This window comes from Erythranthe guttata, chromosome 3, assembly GCF_056151865.1.
Source record: "Erythranthe guttata isolate IM_541 chromosome 3, IM_541, whole genome shotgun sequence".
Classification (NCBI taxonomy): Eukaryota; Viridiplantae; Streptophyta; class Magnoliopsida; order Lamiales; family Phrymaceae; genus Erythranthe; species Erythranthe guttata.
In genome coordinates, this window is record NC_142535.1 from 17142159 (window position 1) to 17159833 (window position 17675).

General features: G+C 37.4%; 2 protein-coding genes across 6 annotated transcripts; both read right to left on the reverse strand.

The window, feature by feature from the left end:
- Positions 1 to 1540: 1540 nt before the first annotated feature.
- Positions 1541 to 4970, reverse strand: LOC148771976 (uncharacterized). Of its 5 annotated transcripts, none has more exons than XR_016030415.1 (6): positions 4668 to 4970; positions 3086 to 3219; positions 2575 to 2931; positions 2253 to 2488; positions 1967 to 2158; positions 1541 to 1886 (listed from the first exon to the last, which is right to left on the reverse strand). XR_016030415.1 is itself a non-coding variant. In XM_088815794.1 (6 exons), the coding sequence occupies exons 3-5, from the start codon at positions 2738 to 2740 to the stop codon at positions 2030 to 2032; spliced, it is 531 nt and encodes a 176-aa protein (XP_088671920.1). In that variant the 5' UTR covers positions 2741 to 2931; positions 3086 to 3219; positions 4668 to 4970; the 3' UTR covers positions 1541 to 1822; positions 2014 to 2029. The 5 variants fall into 5 exon arrangements, 2 of the variants coding, with proteins under 2 accessions (XP_088671920.1, XP_088671921.1); XR_016030417.1 differs by having other exon boundaries at positions 4621 to 4955; XR_016030416.1 differs by lacking the exon at positions 4668 to 4970 and adding an exon at positions 3722 to 4283.
- Positions 4971 to 8491: 3521 nt separating this feature from the next.
- LOC148771977 (uncharacterized) lies at positions 8492 to 10206 on the reverse strand. Its single transcript, XM_088815796.1, has 2 exons — positions 9900 to 10206; positions 8492 to 9647 (listed from the first exon to the last, which is right to left on the reverse strand). Exon 2 carries the CDS (start codon positions 9632 to 9634, stop codon positions 8648 to 8650), a length of 987 nt encoding a protein of 328 aa, XP_088671922.1. The 5' UTR covers positions 9635 to 9647; positions 9900 to 10206; the 3' UTR covers positions 8492 to 8647.
- Positions 10207 to 17675: the final 7469 nt, after the last annotated feature.

The following is a 17675-nucleotide window of genomic DNA, read 5'->3' on the forward strand; positions in this document are numbered from 1 at the left end:
CGATTTAATCCTGAAATTAATTTCGAAAAAATCCAATTTTTTTTCCAAAAAATACACCTACAAATAATATATATTATATAATACATATTTTTCCGAAAGATACATGTAAGTTTTGTTTTAGGATTTTGACGTAATGAATTGTTGTTAGAAGCTTTATTGGATATTATGTTGTGTTTATTTTAATTTATTTATTTTAACTGAATTTAGTAGTTACTAGTTTTACTTTTATGGACGTGGATAATATTATTTTTGAAATATTATGAACATTTTAGAAAATTTCGGCTAAGCTTTGAAATTTTAAATCTTATGCCGATTTTTTCCGAAATTCCGAAATTTACGGGCCCTTTTGGAATTGGAATGAATTTTTAGATTCCGAGAATTTTGAAAGTGGAATTGGAATTGATTTTAAACTTCCAATTTTTTTTGGAAATTTTTCGAAAATGCTTATTCCGATCCGATCCATCCGACTTTCACCCCTAGCTGTGTATTAAAAATGAAGGATGAATTAGAGAAATAGGGTTTGGTATTTTTATGTAGTAATTTAAGGTTAATATAGACATACCATATAAAATTAGAATTTATTCTAAATTAAAATATGAATCGGGGATACTCACTAATATGCAAAATGAGGATATATCCATCTTGATACAATCAAATATCTTAGGGGGGTCTTCTCTAATTATCCCATAAAATTAAGTTGAAGATGAAATTTGTTGATAATATTTATCTTTATTAATTAATCCAAATAAAACTATATATACATAGAGGTACTATCCATCTGAGTGAAAATTACTCTTTCTCTTCATTTCTTCATTCATTCATCATCGTGCACACTACTCTCGAGAGGTTATCGGATTTGTATGCTGATTAGATTATGAGATTTTTCTTAACTCTACTTTCCTTGTTGACCTTAGTTTACTTGATTTCAAATTCAAATGTTGATTTGCATGCTAATTAGATTGAGATTTTTTTATTTATTTTTGCAATTGGACCTAGTGGGGGTATGGGTTAAGAAGATCGGTGATTTGGAAATTGTTGAGTTAGATCTTTTCTGATTCTTTGTGTGTTTAAATAGAGCGAGCTTATTCCCACTATAATGCATTTTTCTGCCAAAATGTGTATGCATATAAGGTGTTTGACAAAATGATTGAATGAGTTTAATTGTAATTTTTCAAAGTAATGTAAATTTAAATGTTGTAACTTTTTTCTAACCGTTATTGTTACATTTTAGATGGCGGCCGTCACCTGGTACAAGCCGGATAAACCGAAGGGAAAACTGTGTACGAAGTGCTTTACATATCTCGATATATCAACAACGATTATTGAATTCCGCGCCCACAAGAAACAGTGCGTTCCTCGTGGTCAAGAGCCAAATCCAATCGCTGACCCAGCTATGGGAAGAGGTGCAGGGGGCAGAGGTGCGGGGGGCAGAGGTGCAGGGGGCAGAGGAGCGCCCGGAGGAAAGGGTGCAGCTAGGGCAAGACGTGGTGGTGGAAGATAAAGGGGTGCAGCTAGGGCAAGAGGTGGTGGTGAGAACTGATTTTGACAGGGTAAACTTGAACACTTAATTGCCTTTAATTTTGTTGCATTAACACAGCTCTATTTACTTCGATTCGTGTTTTCACTTCGAAGTACGTTTGCGCAAAGTAGAATAATATCGAGATCGTGAGTGTTTTCTTATCGACTTTGAAGTTTACGTATTTGGAGGTTTATGTTTGTTAAATTGGTTTCTAGTTATCCCGTTTCTCTTATTTCACTATTGTGCTCCGATACTCTTTCTCGAGAAGCGGAATGATCGATCGGTGATATGCTGTCCATATACCTTGGTCAAAAAAAAATATATATATCACATCGTACAAGAGGCAAAAAACCGAATGTCGGAAATATATATATATATATATATATATATATGTATATATATATATATATGTATATATATATATATATGTATATATATATATATATGTATATATATATATGTGTGTGTATATACTGGAGAAGAAAGAGGGTAACCTGTTTAAACTCGTCGTTAGATCTGACAGATTCGTGCTCGGATCCAACTCTGCACGAAGGAACGGAAGTGGAAAAAGGCGAATTGAGGTATTTTAGTGTCGAGCTTTTTTGAGACAAGTACATTTCTCGAAAGTTCAGGATCGATCTATGCCAAAACAAAAAAAGACGGAAATCAACCATTTACTTAAGAGTAGAGGTGTAAGGATGTGTAAAGAAGGGTGCAGATGGTTTGATAGTACCTTAACCAGTTCGACTAGCTTGCTTTTTGTAGGCTTTGGCACTCGATGCCAATCTTTAATGTCAATAGGAAGTAACTTACTTCCTCTCACTAACGTGCCGACGAATTGAACGTATTCACTTTTATTTAAGTCGATAGCTTGCCCGTATTCATTGAACTGAACTTCATTACGACCCTTCCCTGCCCAAACACGTGTCATGTAAGTAGGCCCTCTAGCTCTTTTTTGTCGGGCATTTTCTACAAAAAACAAAAATAATTGTTATCGACGAAGTGAGATAGAGACACGATAATCGAAAATCAAACATCAATATGCTCAAATTTACCTGTTTGGTCAAGCACTGGATTATCGACATCATTTGAATTCGACTCTAATGGATGGCCCACATTCTCGTTTCTAATGTGTGCACTATGTCGAATGCTTTCCATCCCTATATTTTGCAAGTTTATAAGATCGATATCCTCCGACAAGATGAAGAACCACGCATGCATTAGCAAAGTCTATTAGCCAATAGGGCTCGTAAAATCCAAATCCGGTCAAAAGATTCCCCGGAGTAGAGTTTCCAAAGGCCGCATAACCGAAACCTCCACAGCACAAGTAGAAGAAAGTCGTAACAAATACCGCCACCACAGACGCCTTCGTCACCGACTTTTTCCGGTGGATTAGGCCTCAAAGTATCCTTCTAATATTACGAATTATTATACACACACGCACACACACATATATATATATATATATATATATATATATATATATATATATATATATATATATATATATATATATATATATATATATATATATTTTCTAGGTACATCAGTAAAAGATTTACACACCATTGTTTCAAGAAAAATAAGAGAAAACAGGATCGCAAAGGCAATGTCGCAGAGTGATTGAGAAATCGACCATATTTTGTCAACAGCAATAGATGTTGGCACTCCTCCGATGGTACCTTTTATTTCTCCATTTTCTGCAAAATAATAAAAAATAATAATAATATATGTGGCGAAAAGTTTCTAATATATATATATATATATATCTATATATATATATATATATATATATATATATATATATATATATATATATATATATATATATATATATATATATGATCCAATAGTGGCCTAGGTGAAGGACATGATTGCAGCAAACATATGATAAGCAAACAAATTTACCAGATCCGTACAACAGAAGAACTTGAATTAATTTTTTTTGTTGAAATCATAATTAAATAAATCAACATGACATATTTTGTGGATATATCTAAATTTCTTCATAAAACATAATCAACCTACATAAAATCACACTAAAAAGATCGCAATCAATCACACCACAAAAACAACAAATCATTGGATAAATAAATATATTTTATACAATTGAGATACCTTAAACAGAAGAAACAATACATATCAATTGAATTGAGATACCTTATGTATAAGAAACAACAAATATTTGTACAATGAAAATACCTTCCACATAAAAACTAATGGCAAAAGTCGGATTGCTTTGCTACGGAGAGATGGACTGAACCAATAGAGAGAGAGAGAGAGAGAGAGAGAGAGAGAGAGAGAGAGAGAGAGAGAGAGAGAGAGAGATGGATTGAACCAAGAGAGAGAGAGAGAGATGGAGAGAGATGGATTGAACCGAGAGAGAGATATGGAGAGAGATGGATTGAACCAAGAGAGAGAGAGATGGAGAGAGATGGATTGAACCGAGAGAGAGATATGGAGAGAGATGGATTGAACCAAGAGAGAGAGAGAGATTTTCAGAGTGCAGAGATAGAGAGGAAGAAAGAGATTGAGAAGAGAATTGAAATGGTCAAAGTGTATTAATGGAGAGATATATCGTGTATAAATTAGGTTTAACCTAAACCTCTATAATAGCCGCAGTTTTATGTTTAATATTTTTACTTTTTTTTTTAATTAAAAAATTTGTAATTATTTATCATAACATTTTCAAATTCAATGTTTTTAAATTACACACGAGATTCGGTTACATATACCTAACACTTTAATTAGTGGGCCCGCCACCCCACCCACCCACCTCCACCCACACCCCACTATATAAAGTTATTTACCAAAAAAAAAACCTACAAGTATTAACTCAGATTAAAAAAAAAAATATATATATATATATATACATATATATATATATATATAGTGGACCTATTCTAAACCGCCGGCGGTTCAAAACCGGTTTTGGTGAAACCGGTTTCGGTTTAGTTCCGGTTCCAATTTCGACTAGGAAATAATGGAGAGAAGGAATTAATATACAGAGTGCAAAGATTTTCATAGATGGACAAATTTGCACAGAAATCTTGAAATTGAAAACATATAAATGAGATAAAATGGAGAGGTTTTTTCCATACCTTAAACACAAGAAACAAGTTAGAATTAACATAAACTTTGCATATACCTTAGCAGATCTGAATTCATATCGAGAGAGAGAGAGAGAGAGAGAGAGAGAGAGAGATGATATCTTTGATTAAAAACTGATAAAACTTTGACATGAATTTGAGCTAATTGGAACTTCATCGGAGAAAGGTAGATTGAATTCATATATATCGAGATTGATACAAATTTGATAAGAGTTAAAGATATAGAGATATGTATGAGAGATGAAGGAAGAATAAAATACGGCTGTAAACTCAAGAGAGAGAAAGAGAGATGAAGAGAGAGAGAGAGAGATGGGGTTTTGGAAAAGATGTATGACTAGATTTCCACGAGACGTGTTTGTACTTTGTACACTGCTTTTAATCTAAACTAGTAATCTGACCCGTGCGATGCACGGATTGGAATAAAATTAATGCAGACTAATACTCTATTTATTTAGGAATGCACGCGTTTAAAAGTCAGACCAATTATATGGTAAATAAACTGCTAAAAAACTGATTAAAATGAGCTCCTACGGCTACCATACTTTTGCTAAAAGTTACAGTTACATAAACAAATCTTAATTTAAATACTTGATAAAAAAATATAAAATACCAAGATTAATACGTTAATCTCTTAATGAACTTTTAAAACAATTTCATGAATACAGTCAAAATGGAACCATGTATTAATTCTTCATAACACCTACATTAAATTTCATAAATTCACAGACAATTCAAAGTTCTTTATGCATTTTAACCACCCACGAATGTTGCCAAGCTTGGGGATGGGAGAATCAGAGGTACCAAAAAAAGTAGACACTTTTTTATGCGGCATAAAATAATTTTATCCCATCTAGTGCTGCAAACAAACACTAATTAAGAGTATGAATCTTATACATAATATCTCAATCTAAAATTTACTGTATAACCCAAAATTATATATCATCACTATAATATATTAAAGTCAACAATACTAAAAAACATAATAAGTTTCAAAAGTAAAAGTTATATATCATCACCATAATATATTAAAGTCAGCAATACTAAAAAAACATAATAAGTTTAAAAAGTATAATATAAATAAATTACTTAGATCAAATTTTGGAACACTTCCTTATAAACTTCATTCGTCGTAGTATTTGAAGTGTTTTCATTTTTGTCACATATAAGTATCTTCAATCCTTTGCGACTGGTAACTCTTGAGATAGCAACATATAATTGTCCATGCGAAAACACCGGCTTTTGAAGATAAATACCCACATGTTGAAGAGACTGGCCTTGACTTTTATTTATTGTCATTGCAAACGAAAGCATGATAGGAAACTGGCGACGTAGAAATTTAAAAGGAATTCTGCTATCGGATGGCGTCAGAGTGAGTCGTGGAATAAAAACCTTATGACCAATGTTGGTGCCTGATATAATTTTTGCTTCCAAGACTCGCTTTCCTAATCGCTTGATTGACAGTCGGGTGTCATTGCACAAACCTGACGACTGATCCACTGTTTAAATAAAAATCACTTCTCAATTTTAATCCACTGTTGAAATCAAAAATCAAGATTTCAATAAGTACAATTCCATTTTGCAACGGAAAAAAAATCCAATCATTTTCTGAAACGAAAAACAAAAAGAAAAACATTTTAGTCGGAAAACTTTGTTGTTATGCGACTATCGAATACAGAAGGGAAAAAAAATTGCGGAATTGAACGAAGTTAAAAATTAATTATTCTAATACGAAACAAAACAGCTCGATTGTTCTCCTATCTACATTCTGATGCATATTCTAATAACAAACCCGACCGATAGAAGAAATATAAATCAACAAACAACCAAATAAATTAAACCCTTTCCAATCCTATAATTACTGTTAAATACATAGGAAATTGAGAATAAGTGGGAAGTGGGAAGATTTCGTGGAACTTACCTGTTGACTAATGAACTTTATTTTTGCAAAGAGAAAGATACCCACAAAGAAGTGGGAAAATGATATAAATAGGTGTTTTTTGGGGAGAAAAATATGAGAAAAGAAGTAGGAGAAGCGGGTAGGATTTTAGAGAGATGTAGATTCGGGGTAGAAATCTGGAGAAAGAGAACTTGAGTTGAAGAAGGATACATAGATTCGGTGTGAACAAAAGATGTGGATATTTCGGAGTATGAAAAGCCGTGAAGATGCATGAAGTGGAGTGGGTGGAGCACAAATCGCCGCGGGATTAGTCATGAGTGGCTGGATTTGCGCAGATTTTCGCGAGATTGGTTGGGGTTCGGCGGATCCGGTGGTGGTGGTCGGATTTGTAAAGAAGAAGAGAAAAATTTAAAGGAAAAAAAAAAAACAAAGAATCGTGAAGGAGATGAAGTGGAGAGGAGAGACATGAAAAGTGGGATGTGCGAAAATAATAAAATAATAAAAGATACGTAGATTTGGTATGGGAAAAAAATCTTGATAATTCCTTGAAAAAATGTAATTAGTTTAGAATTAAAACATCATTAAAATTAGTTTAAATGAAAATTGAATGGGAAAAAAATCTGGATAAATCCTTGAAAAAATGTAATTAGTTTAGAATTAAAATATGATTAAAATTAGTTTAAATGAAAATTGAAATAAAAAATTAAATGAAAATTGAAGTAATCTTATTAATAAAATGAATAAAATGAAAATAATAATTGAAATTGAAATAAAAAAATTAAATGAAAATTGAAGTAATCTTATTAATAAAATGAAAATAATAAAATAACAAAATCTGGATAATAAAAAATTTAAATGAAAATTGAAGTAATTCTAAAACATCATTAAAATTAGTTTAAATGAAAACTGAATGGGAAAAAAATCTTGATAATTCCTTGAAAAAATGTAATTAGTTTAGAATTAAAATATCATTAAAATTAGTTTAAATGAAAATTGAAATAAAAAAATTAAATGAAAATTGAAGTAATCTTATTAATAAAATGAAAATAATAATTGAAATTGAAATAAAAAAATTAAATGAAAATTGAAGTAATCTTATTAATAAAATGAAAATAATAAAATAATAAAATCTGGATAATAAAAAATTTAAATGAAAATTGAAGTAATCTTATTAATAAAATGAAAATAATAAAATAATAAAATCTGGATGATAAAAAATTTAAATGAAAATTGAAGTAATCTTATTAATAAAATGAAAATAATAATTGAAATTGAAATAAAAAAATTAAATGAAAATTGAAGTAATCTTATTAATAAAATGAAAATAATAAAATAATAAATCTGGATAATAAAAAATTTAAATGAAAATTGAAGTAATCTTATTAATAAAGTGAAAATAATAATTGAAGTAATCTTATTAATAAAATGAAAATAATAAAATAATAAAATCTGGATAATTCCTTGAAAATGAAAATAATAAAATAATAAAATCTGGATAATTCCTTTAAAAACGTAATTAGTTTAGAATTAAAATATTAGTTTAAATGAAAATTGAAATTATAAAAGAATAAAAGTAAGAAATAAACAATAAAAGTAAAAAATAATTAAATGACAAATGTAGCGAAAAAATGAGCGGGAAAAAAAACCCTAGGGTTTCACCAGAACAACCTTCCTTTTATTAATAAGATTGGCGCACCTACCAAAGTTATATCGATAATATAAATTTTATTTTTGGGGGTAAATTACAATCAGCCCCCCAAGGTATGGTCAAATTATAAAAATACCCCTCATGTTTGGATAATTACATCTACCCCTTAACTATTCAACATTACATTCATCCGCTCCTCAAAATTATCGTTATTTTTACGTTTTCTTTTTCAAGTTTTATGCACGCACTCTTTCGAGATTCATAACAAAGTTAAATCCATTGGCATGGTGCGGTTAAATCTTAACTCATTCTTGTGACAAAAGACGAAATCGACAACTAAATATTAGCTTAGCACAAGCTAAATCTTAGAATAGAATAAAATCATGACAAAAGAAAATAAAACAAAAACTAATATAAAATTATAACTCTAGATTCAAACCTATCTTCATATATAGACTGGAAGAATGAAAATATTAGGGACGATGGAATATTTCGGGTTGCACCCAACATGTTGTTATTAACTTGTTGGTTGCAACTTTAGAGGATGGCAGCATCGAGTGTGTGCTCCTATTTTCCAAATCAAATACATGGAGATTTCTGTCGTGATTCCTGTTGAAATTTCTGTCGTCTTCATTTGTATAGTAAATCGAATTTGGTTTTGTTTCTTGAGAAACACAACAATATCCCGCACCATTTTCACTAACAAAAATTGTTCGATTCCCTATATTTTCTATCTCAGCATAACTCATTCGATTTGTATCGAACCGGAAAACTGTGAAGTCCATCCCATCATAACAACTCTCTGTGAAAGGATGTATTCTTTGAACTACCAAGAGCTCACCATCACAAGACTCAATCAACCATATGTCATATGCTCTCGACGAATGAGGAATGACCGAAGGCTCCACCATTGGTATCCGCCTAAACTCGATAGTATTCCCCACGAAATGAATGGTAACAAATTTATCGGGATCCATGAAGCCGTAAGTAGTACCTTGAAAAGATGCAATCGTCCGAAGATCGTCAAAACCAACACGACCATTTTCTTGTTCTTCTTCTTCTTGTTGTTCTAATGTCCGTGTCACGTATTCTTTGTCTCCAATCCGGCAAAAAGATTGTTCCCATCCATTGAACAAAATGTAACAATCAGGTTCAGTGGGGGGTTTGGTCAAAATACATTGACTGTAAGTGCGCGAGTCATCGAGTTTTGGGAGCTCGATTTTTTCCTCGGTTATTGGATTGAAAAGACAACAATCACCATCAACATCAGCGGGTTTCACTAAAACTAACCATCCATAAAAAGAACCGAGTACCTTCTTGCCGTTCAAGACCGAAACGTTGTTTAACATGCGAACCGATTTCTCGGATGGATTGTAAATTAAATGTTTTTCCACCGATTCCCCGTGGGATATCATAAGCAAAGGAGTTTTGCTCTCTCGATTTATGCCCTTTGTTTCCATAGTGATGAATTACCTGCACATGTAAATATTCATGGGTTTTTAAAAAAAAATCTACATAAATCCAAGAAGCAACGTTACACAAGCTAGAAAACTATAAAAAATAAAAAATCGAACGACAAAGTTTCGTAAACAAATCCATATCAATAGTCATTCATTAGAACAACAAATCCCGAATTCGATTAATAAATTTTCTCTTCTCCTCAAACTATTAACAACGTACTCGAACAAATAAACAAACAAACAAACAAAAATTTGAGGGGCTTACAGAATTCCAATGGTTGCGTCTGAGTAGAATGAATTTGAATGGCTTAATAGAGAGAGGGGAACGTCTGTATATATATAATATATAGGATTTACATGACCAATAATTAAAAAAAAGGAAGATAACGTAATTAAATTAGGGTGCAACTCTAATTAGTAACCAAATCTGAATAAAAATAAGAAAAAGATCTAAAATAAAGGTAGTCATAAATCTTCTCCAACTAGGAATTCTAGAACAAATTATGTATTCGCATAAAGTTGAATGTCTGTAGTATTTATATCCATACATTTTTTATTTATTTTTTTATTTTTTTTTAAACAAAAATAAAATATCCATACATTTTTATAAACATGTAGTTAAAGAGAATAACCTACGCACTATATATTGAGATTTACATTTTACAAAGAAAAACAAAAATCAAAATTATTTTTATTATTATTATTCTATTAATTTTCTAATTATATTTCGCAAGGGTCTTATCTTTTTAGGGTTTTTTTTTTTTTGCTCTCTCTTTTTCAACACGTTTTTTAAATATTAAAAAATTTCCTATCAACAATTGGTGTTCTATTGCATAGGAAAAAGATCTCGAATCATAGTAGAGAAGGGTAGGAAAATAACAACTCCATACAGAAAGCAATTCCAATTACTCAATGGAAGTTTATTTATATATTATATTTTATTTATATATATATATATATTGAGCGTCCTAATTGGAGTAGGAAAATATTTCCAACTTGGAGATAGTAAAAAAAAAGGTTATATATATCTGACAAAAAAAAAAAAAAAAATCACACACTTCTTTTGATTAGCTGGCTGATCGACATCTATTATTTATCAAAGGTATGTATTATTTCCCCTGACGGCTGTAAGAATTATTGATTATTTGATTCTAATACATGTTGGTGTTACGTTCGTTCTCAATCCGTGATGATCAATTTAAGATTTTATTTTTGGTGTTCAATTAAAATAGTAATATATGAATTTGGGGATAAAATACTCTGTGTGAAGAAAAATTCTATGTGGGTTGTCAAGATTACTCTTTTTTGATCATCTAATTCATAATTAACGTTGTTGTTTATCTTAAAATTTCTTGTATGCAACCCAAGCTAAATTCATTAATACAAGTCTTTTCTTATGTTAGCTAATAATGAAGGTGATAGATCTTTTATTTTATTTTTTTCTTTAATGAAATATGATACGGGCCATTCTGGAAAGATCCAATACGAATTAGGCCCACGACAAAAGGCCCATGGCAATTCAGCCCAATGATATAAAAAGACCATTAGGTCGTACGACCTCAACGACGAACTGCGGAACTTCGGCTCGCAGGCCCAGTATCGGCTCGTGGTAAATCGAGCCCAGGGTTGTAAAAGGCCCAATACACACAATGGCTTGAGGGGGGAAAAACCCTAAAAAGGAAACCTTGGAGGCCAAGGTTTCCTCATTTATAAATAGGGAATGATATTGCGTTTTTCCACACAGATAATATACATTTTTTCACATACTTTTACGTACTTTCTAAAAACTCGCTTTGAAATCATACTGACTTGATCGTCGGAGCTTTCCCGCCGGGAACACCTCCCGGCGTTGCAGGTCTTTTTTCTACCGGAATCCGACAGAGAGCTTAGAGGACGCGAGGAAGAGCCCCACGGACCAAATCAAGTGGCGCCGTCTGTGGGAAAGGCCTAAAAATCAGGAGAAAACAGCTTCCGGGAAAAATCAGATCTACCCCCGGAAGTCCAGATCTGAGCTGAGAACGTGGAGAAAGAATGGACGGAGAAGACGCAGTCGCCCGGAATTTGCAGAAGGATTTGGATGCGGTAGCCCGTGGTGCACCGGTTGACCCATCGTCCGTTCAGAAAGATAAATCGGGGTGTAGCTTCCTTACACCTGAAAAGGAGGGCCGGATCCCCTTCGCTCCAAGCAGCCCCTCTTTCGAGTTCCAGGATGGCGAAGCTGCTTCGAGAAGGCCAGCCACAACCCCCGCTCAGGCTCCCAATGAGCGCACGTATACCCGAGACGAGGTGGAAACCATGATCACCGCGGCCATCAGAAACTACACCCAAAGTTTACCTCACGATAACCGACTCAGGAGGGATCCCAGACATTCCCCGAACGAGGGACGAGCTGATGACGAAGGCGACAGTTATTCGGAAAATCGAAGAGGCGATAGTCATAGAGTCAGGACCGAGGTAGACAGCCTGAGACGCGATATGAATGAATTAAAGGCCTTACGGAACAGGCCAGCGCGAGATCTCGTGGGATCTAGCCCTTTCGCAAAACACCTTGATGATGACCCCATACCAGCTAGCTACCGACCCATTTCGTTCGAGTACAATGGCACATCGGATCCCGCCGAGCACCTAAGCCGTTTCAACAATACAGCATCGCTTCATCAGCTCACAGAAGGGGTGAGATGTCGTGCCTTCGCTACCACTCTAGCCGGATCTGCTCAGGCCTGGTTCGGTTTGCTGCCTTCCGGGAGCGTACAATCTTTCGAGCAATTTGCCAAGGCTTTCATGAACCAGTTCGCCAGCTCAAAGAAGTGCAAAAAAACCTCCCTGTCACTATTTAGCATTCGCCAAAAGGAGAAAGAAAGCCTCAGGAGTTACATCAAACGGTTCACCTCGGCCACCCTGGAAGTCCCGACCACCAGTGATGAGGTACTCATGGCAGCTCTTTCTCAAGGACTGAGAGATGATGAGTTTTTCCGAGCTTTGGCGCTGGAGCCGTCCCCTGATTTCGATAACCTATTAGAAAGGGCATCTAGGTTCATCAATTTAGAAGAGGCCCGCCAACAGAAAATGGAAGAATCTCACCAAGTCGCAAATGCACGAGTCAGCGAAGTAAAGAAAGGCAGGGAGCTCATGTTACCTCGCAGGGATGCCAATGCCCCTAGTCGGAGTATTGTCCCGGATGCTAAGGGATCTCGTTTTCAATCATATCAGCCCCTTACGGCTCCTCTGTCCCAGGTGTTGTGCGCGATTGAGAAGAGGGCTGATCTACGATGGCCTCGAACTGCTCGCGGAGCCCCCCGTCGAGATCCAACGTTGGGTACTTTTTGCCGTTTTCATAATGAATATGGACATACGACCGACGATTGCGCACATCTGAAGGACGAAGTGGAACGTCTCATTAGAGATAACAAAATCGGGGATTTTGTGAAGATAGATTCACCTCGGGGACAAAAGCGTGAAGCCCAGTTTGGGAACCCGCCACGAGCACCGCCACCACCACCAGCACCGAAAAGAGGGTACATTCAGATGATTTCGGGGGGTCCTACGGGAGGAGATACTCACCGGGCTAGGAGACGCCACCTCGGTAGCCTCAAAAATAATCATGAGGTTTGCCAAATCTCGACACCGAAGTATCGTCAATATCCCACTATCTCGTTTGGTCCGGAAGATGAAGCGGACCTAGAGGATTTCCATTGTGACCCTCTCCTCATCACGATTAACGTTGGGGGGTACGATGTCGCTCGCGCCTTCGTTGATCCAGGAAGTTCGGTGGATGTTATATCCTACGAATGTTTCCTGCAAATGGAGCTTGACCTCCCAATCTTCCCTGTCACTACTCCGATATTTGGGTTCACGGGAGGATCCCTGACGCCGGTTGGACAAGTTAAAATCCCCGTCACTATAGGGACGCCACCTCGAGTACGCACTCAAACCGTCAATTTCGTCATTGTCGAAGGATCGCCAACCTCGTATAATATCGTGATAGGGCGACCGATGTTACATACCTTTCGGGCGGTCCCTTCAACCATTCATCAAAAGCTTAAGTTTCCAGTTGATGGAACGGTGGGAGAGGTCAGGGGCGACCAAGCCCAATCGAGATCGTGTTATGTCGAAATGGTTAAAGTAGCAGAGAAAGGCCGACGTGATACCCTCACCAAAGAAGATTTGGGAGACGAGAAACGCCCTCGAATTGACCCTGAGGATAAGGTTAACCATGTACAGCCTATGGACGAATTGATGATGGTTGACCTCGTCCCTGGCATGATGAAGCAGACTCGGATAAGCAAGGACTTAGAACCGCTTCTCCGAGATGAGCTGATAGCGTTGTTGCGATCTAATGAGGACATCTTCGCATGGCAATCAAGTGATTTAACCGGTATCTCGCCTCGCGCTGTCGTGCACAGGCTCAATTTGCGACCTGAGTGTAGACCCGTCAAACAAAAACGACGACACTTCGGTACTGAGAAGGATGAAATCATACAAAAAGAGGTTCAACGACTTTTGGACATCGGACATATCAGGGAAATTCAATTCCCCACATGGTTGTCCAACGCGGTTTTGGTACAGAAAGCCAACGGCCAGTGGCGAATGTGCATCGATTTTAGGGACTTAAACAAGGCCTGCCCTAAAGACGATTACCCCTTACCTCGCATAGATCAGCTTGTAGATGCCACTGCCGGGTGCGAGCTACTTAGCATGATGGATGCTTCGCAAGGATACCATCAGATCCCGTTGGACGAGAAGGATCAGCCAGCAGTAAGTTTTGTCACAGCCACGGGTACTTATTGTTACGTGGTGATGCCTTTTGGTTTGAAGAATGCAGGGGCCACATATCAGCGATTAATGGATAGAATGTTTCGGGCTCAGCTCGGACGCAACATCGAAGTCTACGTGGATGACATGCTAGTTAAAAGCAAGCAGCGTTCCACGCACCTCGCAGATCTAGCTGAAACGTTTGCCACTCTTCGTCTGTATGGAATGAAGCTCAACCCCGCGAAATGCGCATTTGCAGTACAAGCTGGAAAGTTCTTGGGGTATATTGTTAACCGGGAAGGTATCAAAGTGAACCAGGATAAGGTTAAGGCCGTACTCCAAATGACACCCCCTCGCTCCATCAAGGAGGTCCAATCCTTAGCAGGGAAGGTAGTAGCCCTAGCTCGATTTATATCGCGTATGGCTGACAAGAGTTTACCTTTCTTTAAAATATTAAGAAAAACGGCCCAATTCGAATGGACTACCGAGTGCCAGCTCGCATTCGACGCGCTAAAGCGATCCCTCACTTGTTTACCGATCCTCAGCATTCCGGAAAAAGGGGAAACTCTGTTCGTATACCTGTCAGTAGGCGATGAATCAATCAGTTCGGTTCTGTTCAAGGAAGTGAATAATCAACAAAAGCCAATCTACTATATTAGCAAAATCCTTACTACATCGGAAAGTAAATATTCTGAAGTCGAGAAAATAGCGTATGCTCTGGTCCTCACCACGCGACGACTCCGGCCTTACTTCCTGTCGCATACCATGGTGATCCGCACAAGTCTACCACTTCGGCAAACCTTAGGTCAACCTACTGCGTCAGGACGAATTGTCAAATGGGCCATCGAACTAGGACAATACGAGATTCAGTATCAACCTCGTACCTCGGTTAAAGGGCAAGCCTTGGCAGATTTCATCCGGGAAACTACCAGGATACCAATCGAAAAAGAGTGGAAAATTTACGTAGACGGGTCGTCAACAACAACCGGAGCAGGGGCAGGAATAATAGTCATTGATCCCACCGGAACGGAGGTTGAGTTCGCCGTCAAACTGCCTCGAGTTTCTAACAACGAGGCAGAGTACGAAGCTTTCATCCGAGGAATGGAGATTGCCCAGGAACTCGGAGCACGAGTGGTGCGAATATACTCTGATTCACAATTGGTGATACACCAACTAGAGGGAGATTATGAAGTAAAAAATGATAGAATGAAGGGATATGTGAATAAAGCTCGAGCAGTACAAGAAACTTTCGAAACCTGCACGGTGCATCAACTTCCGAGGAGCGACAACCAACGAGCCGATTTCCTCGCTAAAATTGGGTCATCAGTTATTGACTGTGTCGAGCGAAAAATTACCATCCTCATCGCCCCTACCCCGATGCAAGGGCTCATGATAATCGAGGAAGAATCTGACTGGAGAACACCTTTGTTCAGATATTTTAGAGGAGAACGTTTTGGCACGAAGAGGGAACAGCATCGTTTGGCATATAAAGCAAGGCACTTTTATGTGCGACACGAGGTATTGTATAAAAGGACCTTCACCACGGTGGATGCAAGGTGCCTAGGAAAACAAGAAGCGAAATGTGTCCTAGACGAAGTACACCGAGGAGGTTGTGGGGAGCATGGAGGAGCTCGGGCCCTCATGCAAAAATTACATCGGGCTGGGTATTATTGGCCCGGCATGAAGAGAGACACCCATCAATATGTACAACATTGCGCGCAATGTCAGAAATTTGCCCCACTAATCCATAAACCAGGAGAAGAAATGACTATTATGAGCGCTCCATGCCCTTTCGCCCAATGGGGAATTGATCTGGTGGGACCTTTTCCTCAAACCACCGGTAGGAAGAAATTTCTTATTGTTGCGGTGGACTATTTCACCAAGTGGGTTGAAGCTGAGGCTTTGTCTAAAATAACAGAAGATGAGGTAATGCACTTCATTTGGAAGTATATATGCTGCCGGTTTGGCCTACCTCGCAGTATTGTGTCAGACAATGGCACTCAGTTCAACGGCAAAAAGATCCGCGCATGGTGCGAAGAGATGAAGATAACACAGAAATTTGTGGCGGTAGCACACCCCCAGGCTAATGGCCAAGTGGAATCCACAAACCGGACCATTGTCAATGGTTTGAAGAAAAGACTGGATGAGCTAGGAGGAAGCTGGGTCGACGAGCTGCCCTCGGTCCTATGGTCTTACCGGACATCGGCCAAAGCAGCTACCGGCGAGACACCATTTCGATTAACCTATGGAACCGACGCTGTTATTCCAGTTGAGGTGGCAATGGACACACTTCGCATCGCCACATTTGATGAAAAAACAAACGATGACGCCTTGAGAACACAGCTGGACGAGGTCTTTGACCTGCGAGAAGCGGCGTATCTACACATGGAGCGAAGTAAGAACCTGATTAAAGCACGATACGATCAAGGGGTATGGCCTCGTTCATTCCAGATCGGCGACCTGGTCTTGCGCCGAGCTGACGCACTAAAACATACAGGAAAGTTAGAGGCTAATTGGGAAGGACCATACATGGTCACAAAATGTTTGGCTGGTGGAGGGTATGAGCTAGCAGACGTAGAAGGGAAACCACTGCCACGGGCATGGAATGTCATCCATTTAAAACGCTTCTTCGCGTAAAAAAAAAAAAAAAAAAAAAAAAAAAAAAAAAAAAAAAAAAAAAAAAAAGGGGGAGAGAGAAGGAGGACAGATAGTCAGTGAAATCGAGACACACCTTGTACGCACAAAAAACCATTAATAAACATCCATTTTCCGACCTGGGCTAGGCCCCGTGGTTTTTTCTCTCCTTATTTGGAGGGTTTCCACGTTAAAAAAGTACTTGTGTTATTTACTTAAGTTATAACTGTGGCGTTAACTCGCGTGTTTCATTGTGGCGTTAACTCGCGTGTTTCATTGTGGCGTTAACTCGCGTGTTTCATTGTGGCGTTAACTCGCGTGTTTTACTGTGGCGTTAACTCGCGTGTTTCATTGTGGCGTTAACTCGCGTGTTTCATTGTGGCGTTAACTCGCGTGTTTTACTGTGGCGTTAACTCGCGTGTTTTACTGTGGCGTTAACTCGCGTGTTTCATTGTGGCGTTAACTCGCGTGTTTCATTGTGGCGTTAACTCGCGTGTTTTACTGTGGCGTTAACTCGCGTGTTTTACTGTGGCGTTAACTCGCGTGTTTTACTGTGGCGTTAACTCGCGTGTTTCATTGTGGCGTTAACTCGCGTGTTTCATTGTGGCGTTAACTCGCGTGTTTTACTGTGGCGTTAACTCGCGTGTTTTGCTGT

Excerpts from the sequence above, each read along its gene's own strand:
- LOC148771976 (XM_088815794.1), bottom strand. The coding sequence starts at position 2,740 with ATGCATGCGTGGTTCTTCATCTTGTCGGAGGATATCGATCTTATAAAC. Across the intron at positions 2,489-2,574 it reads TCCAGTGCTTGACCAAACAG|AAAATGCCCGACAAAAAAGA; the intron begins GTAAATTTGAGC and ends TGTTTTTTGTAG. Across the intron at positions 2,159-2,252 it reads AGCTAGTCGAACTGGTTAAG|ATCGATCCTGAACTTTCGAG; the intron begins GTACTATCAAAC and ends GTTTTGGCATAG.
- LOC148771977 (XM_088815796.1), bottom strand. The coding sequence starts at position 9,634 with ATGGAAACAAAGGGCATAAATCGAGAGAGCAAAACTCCTTTGCTTATG.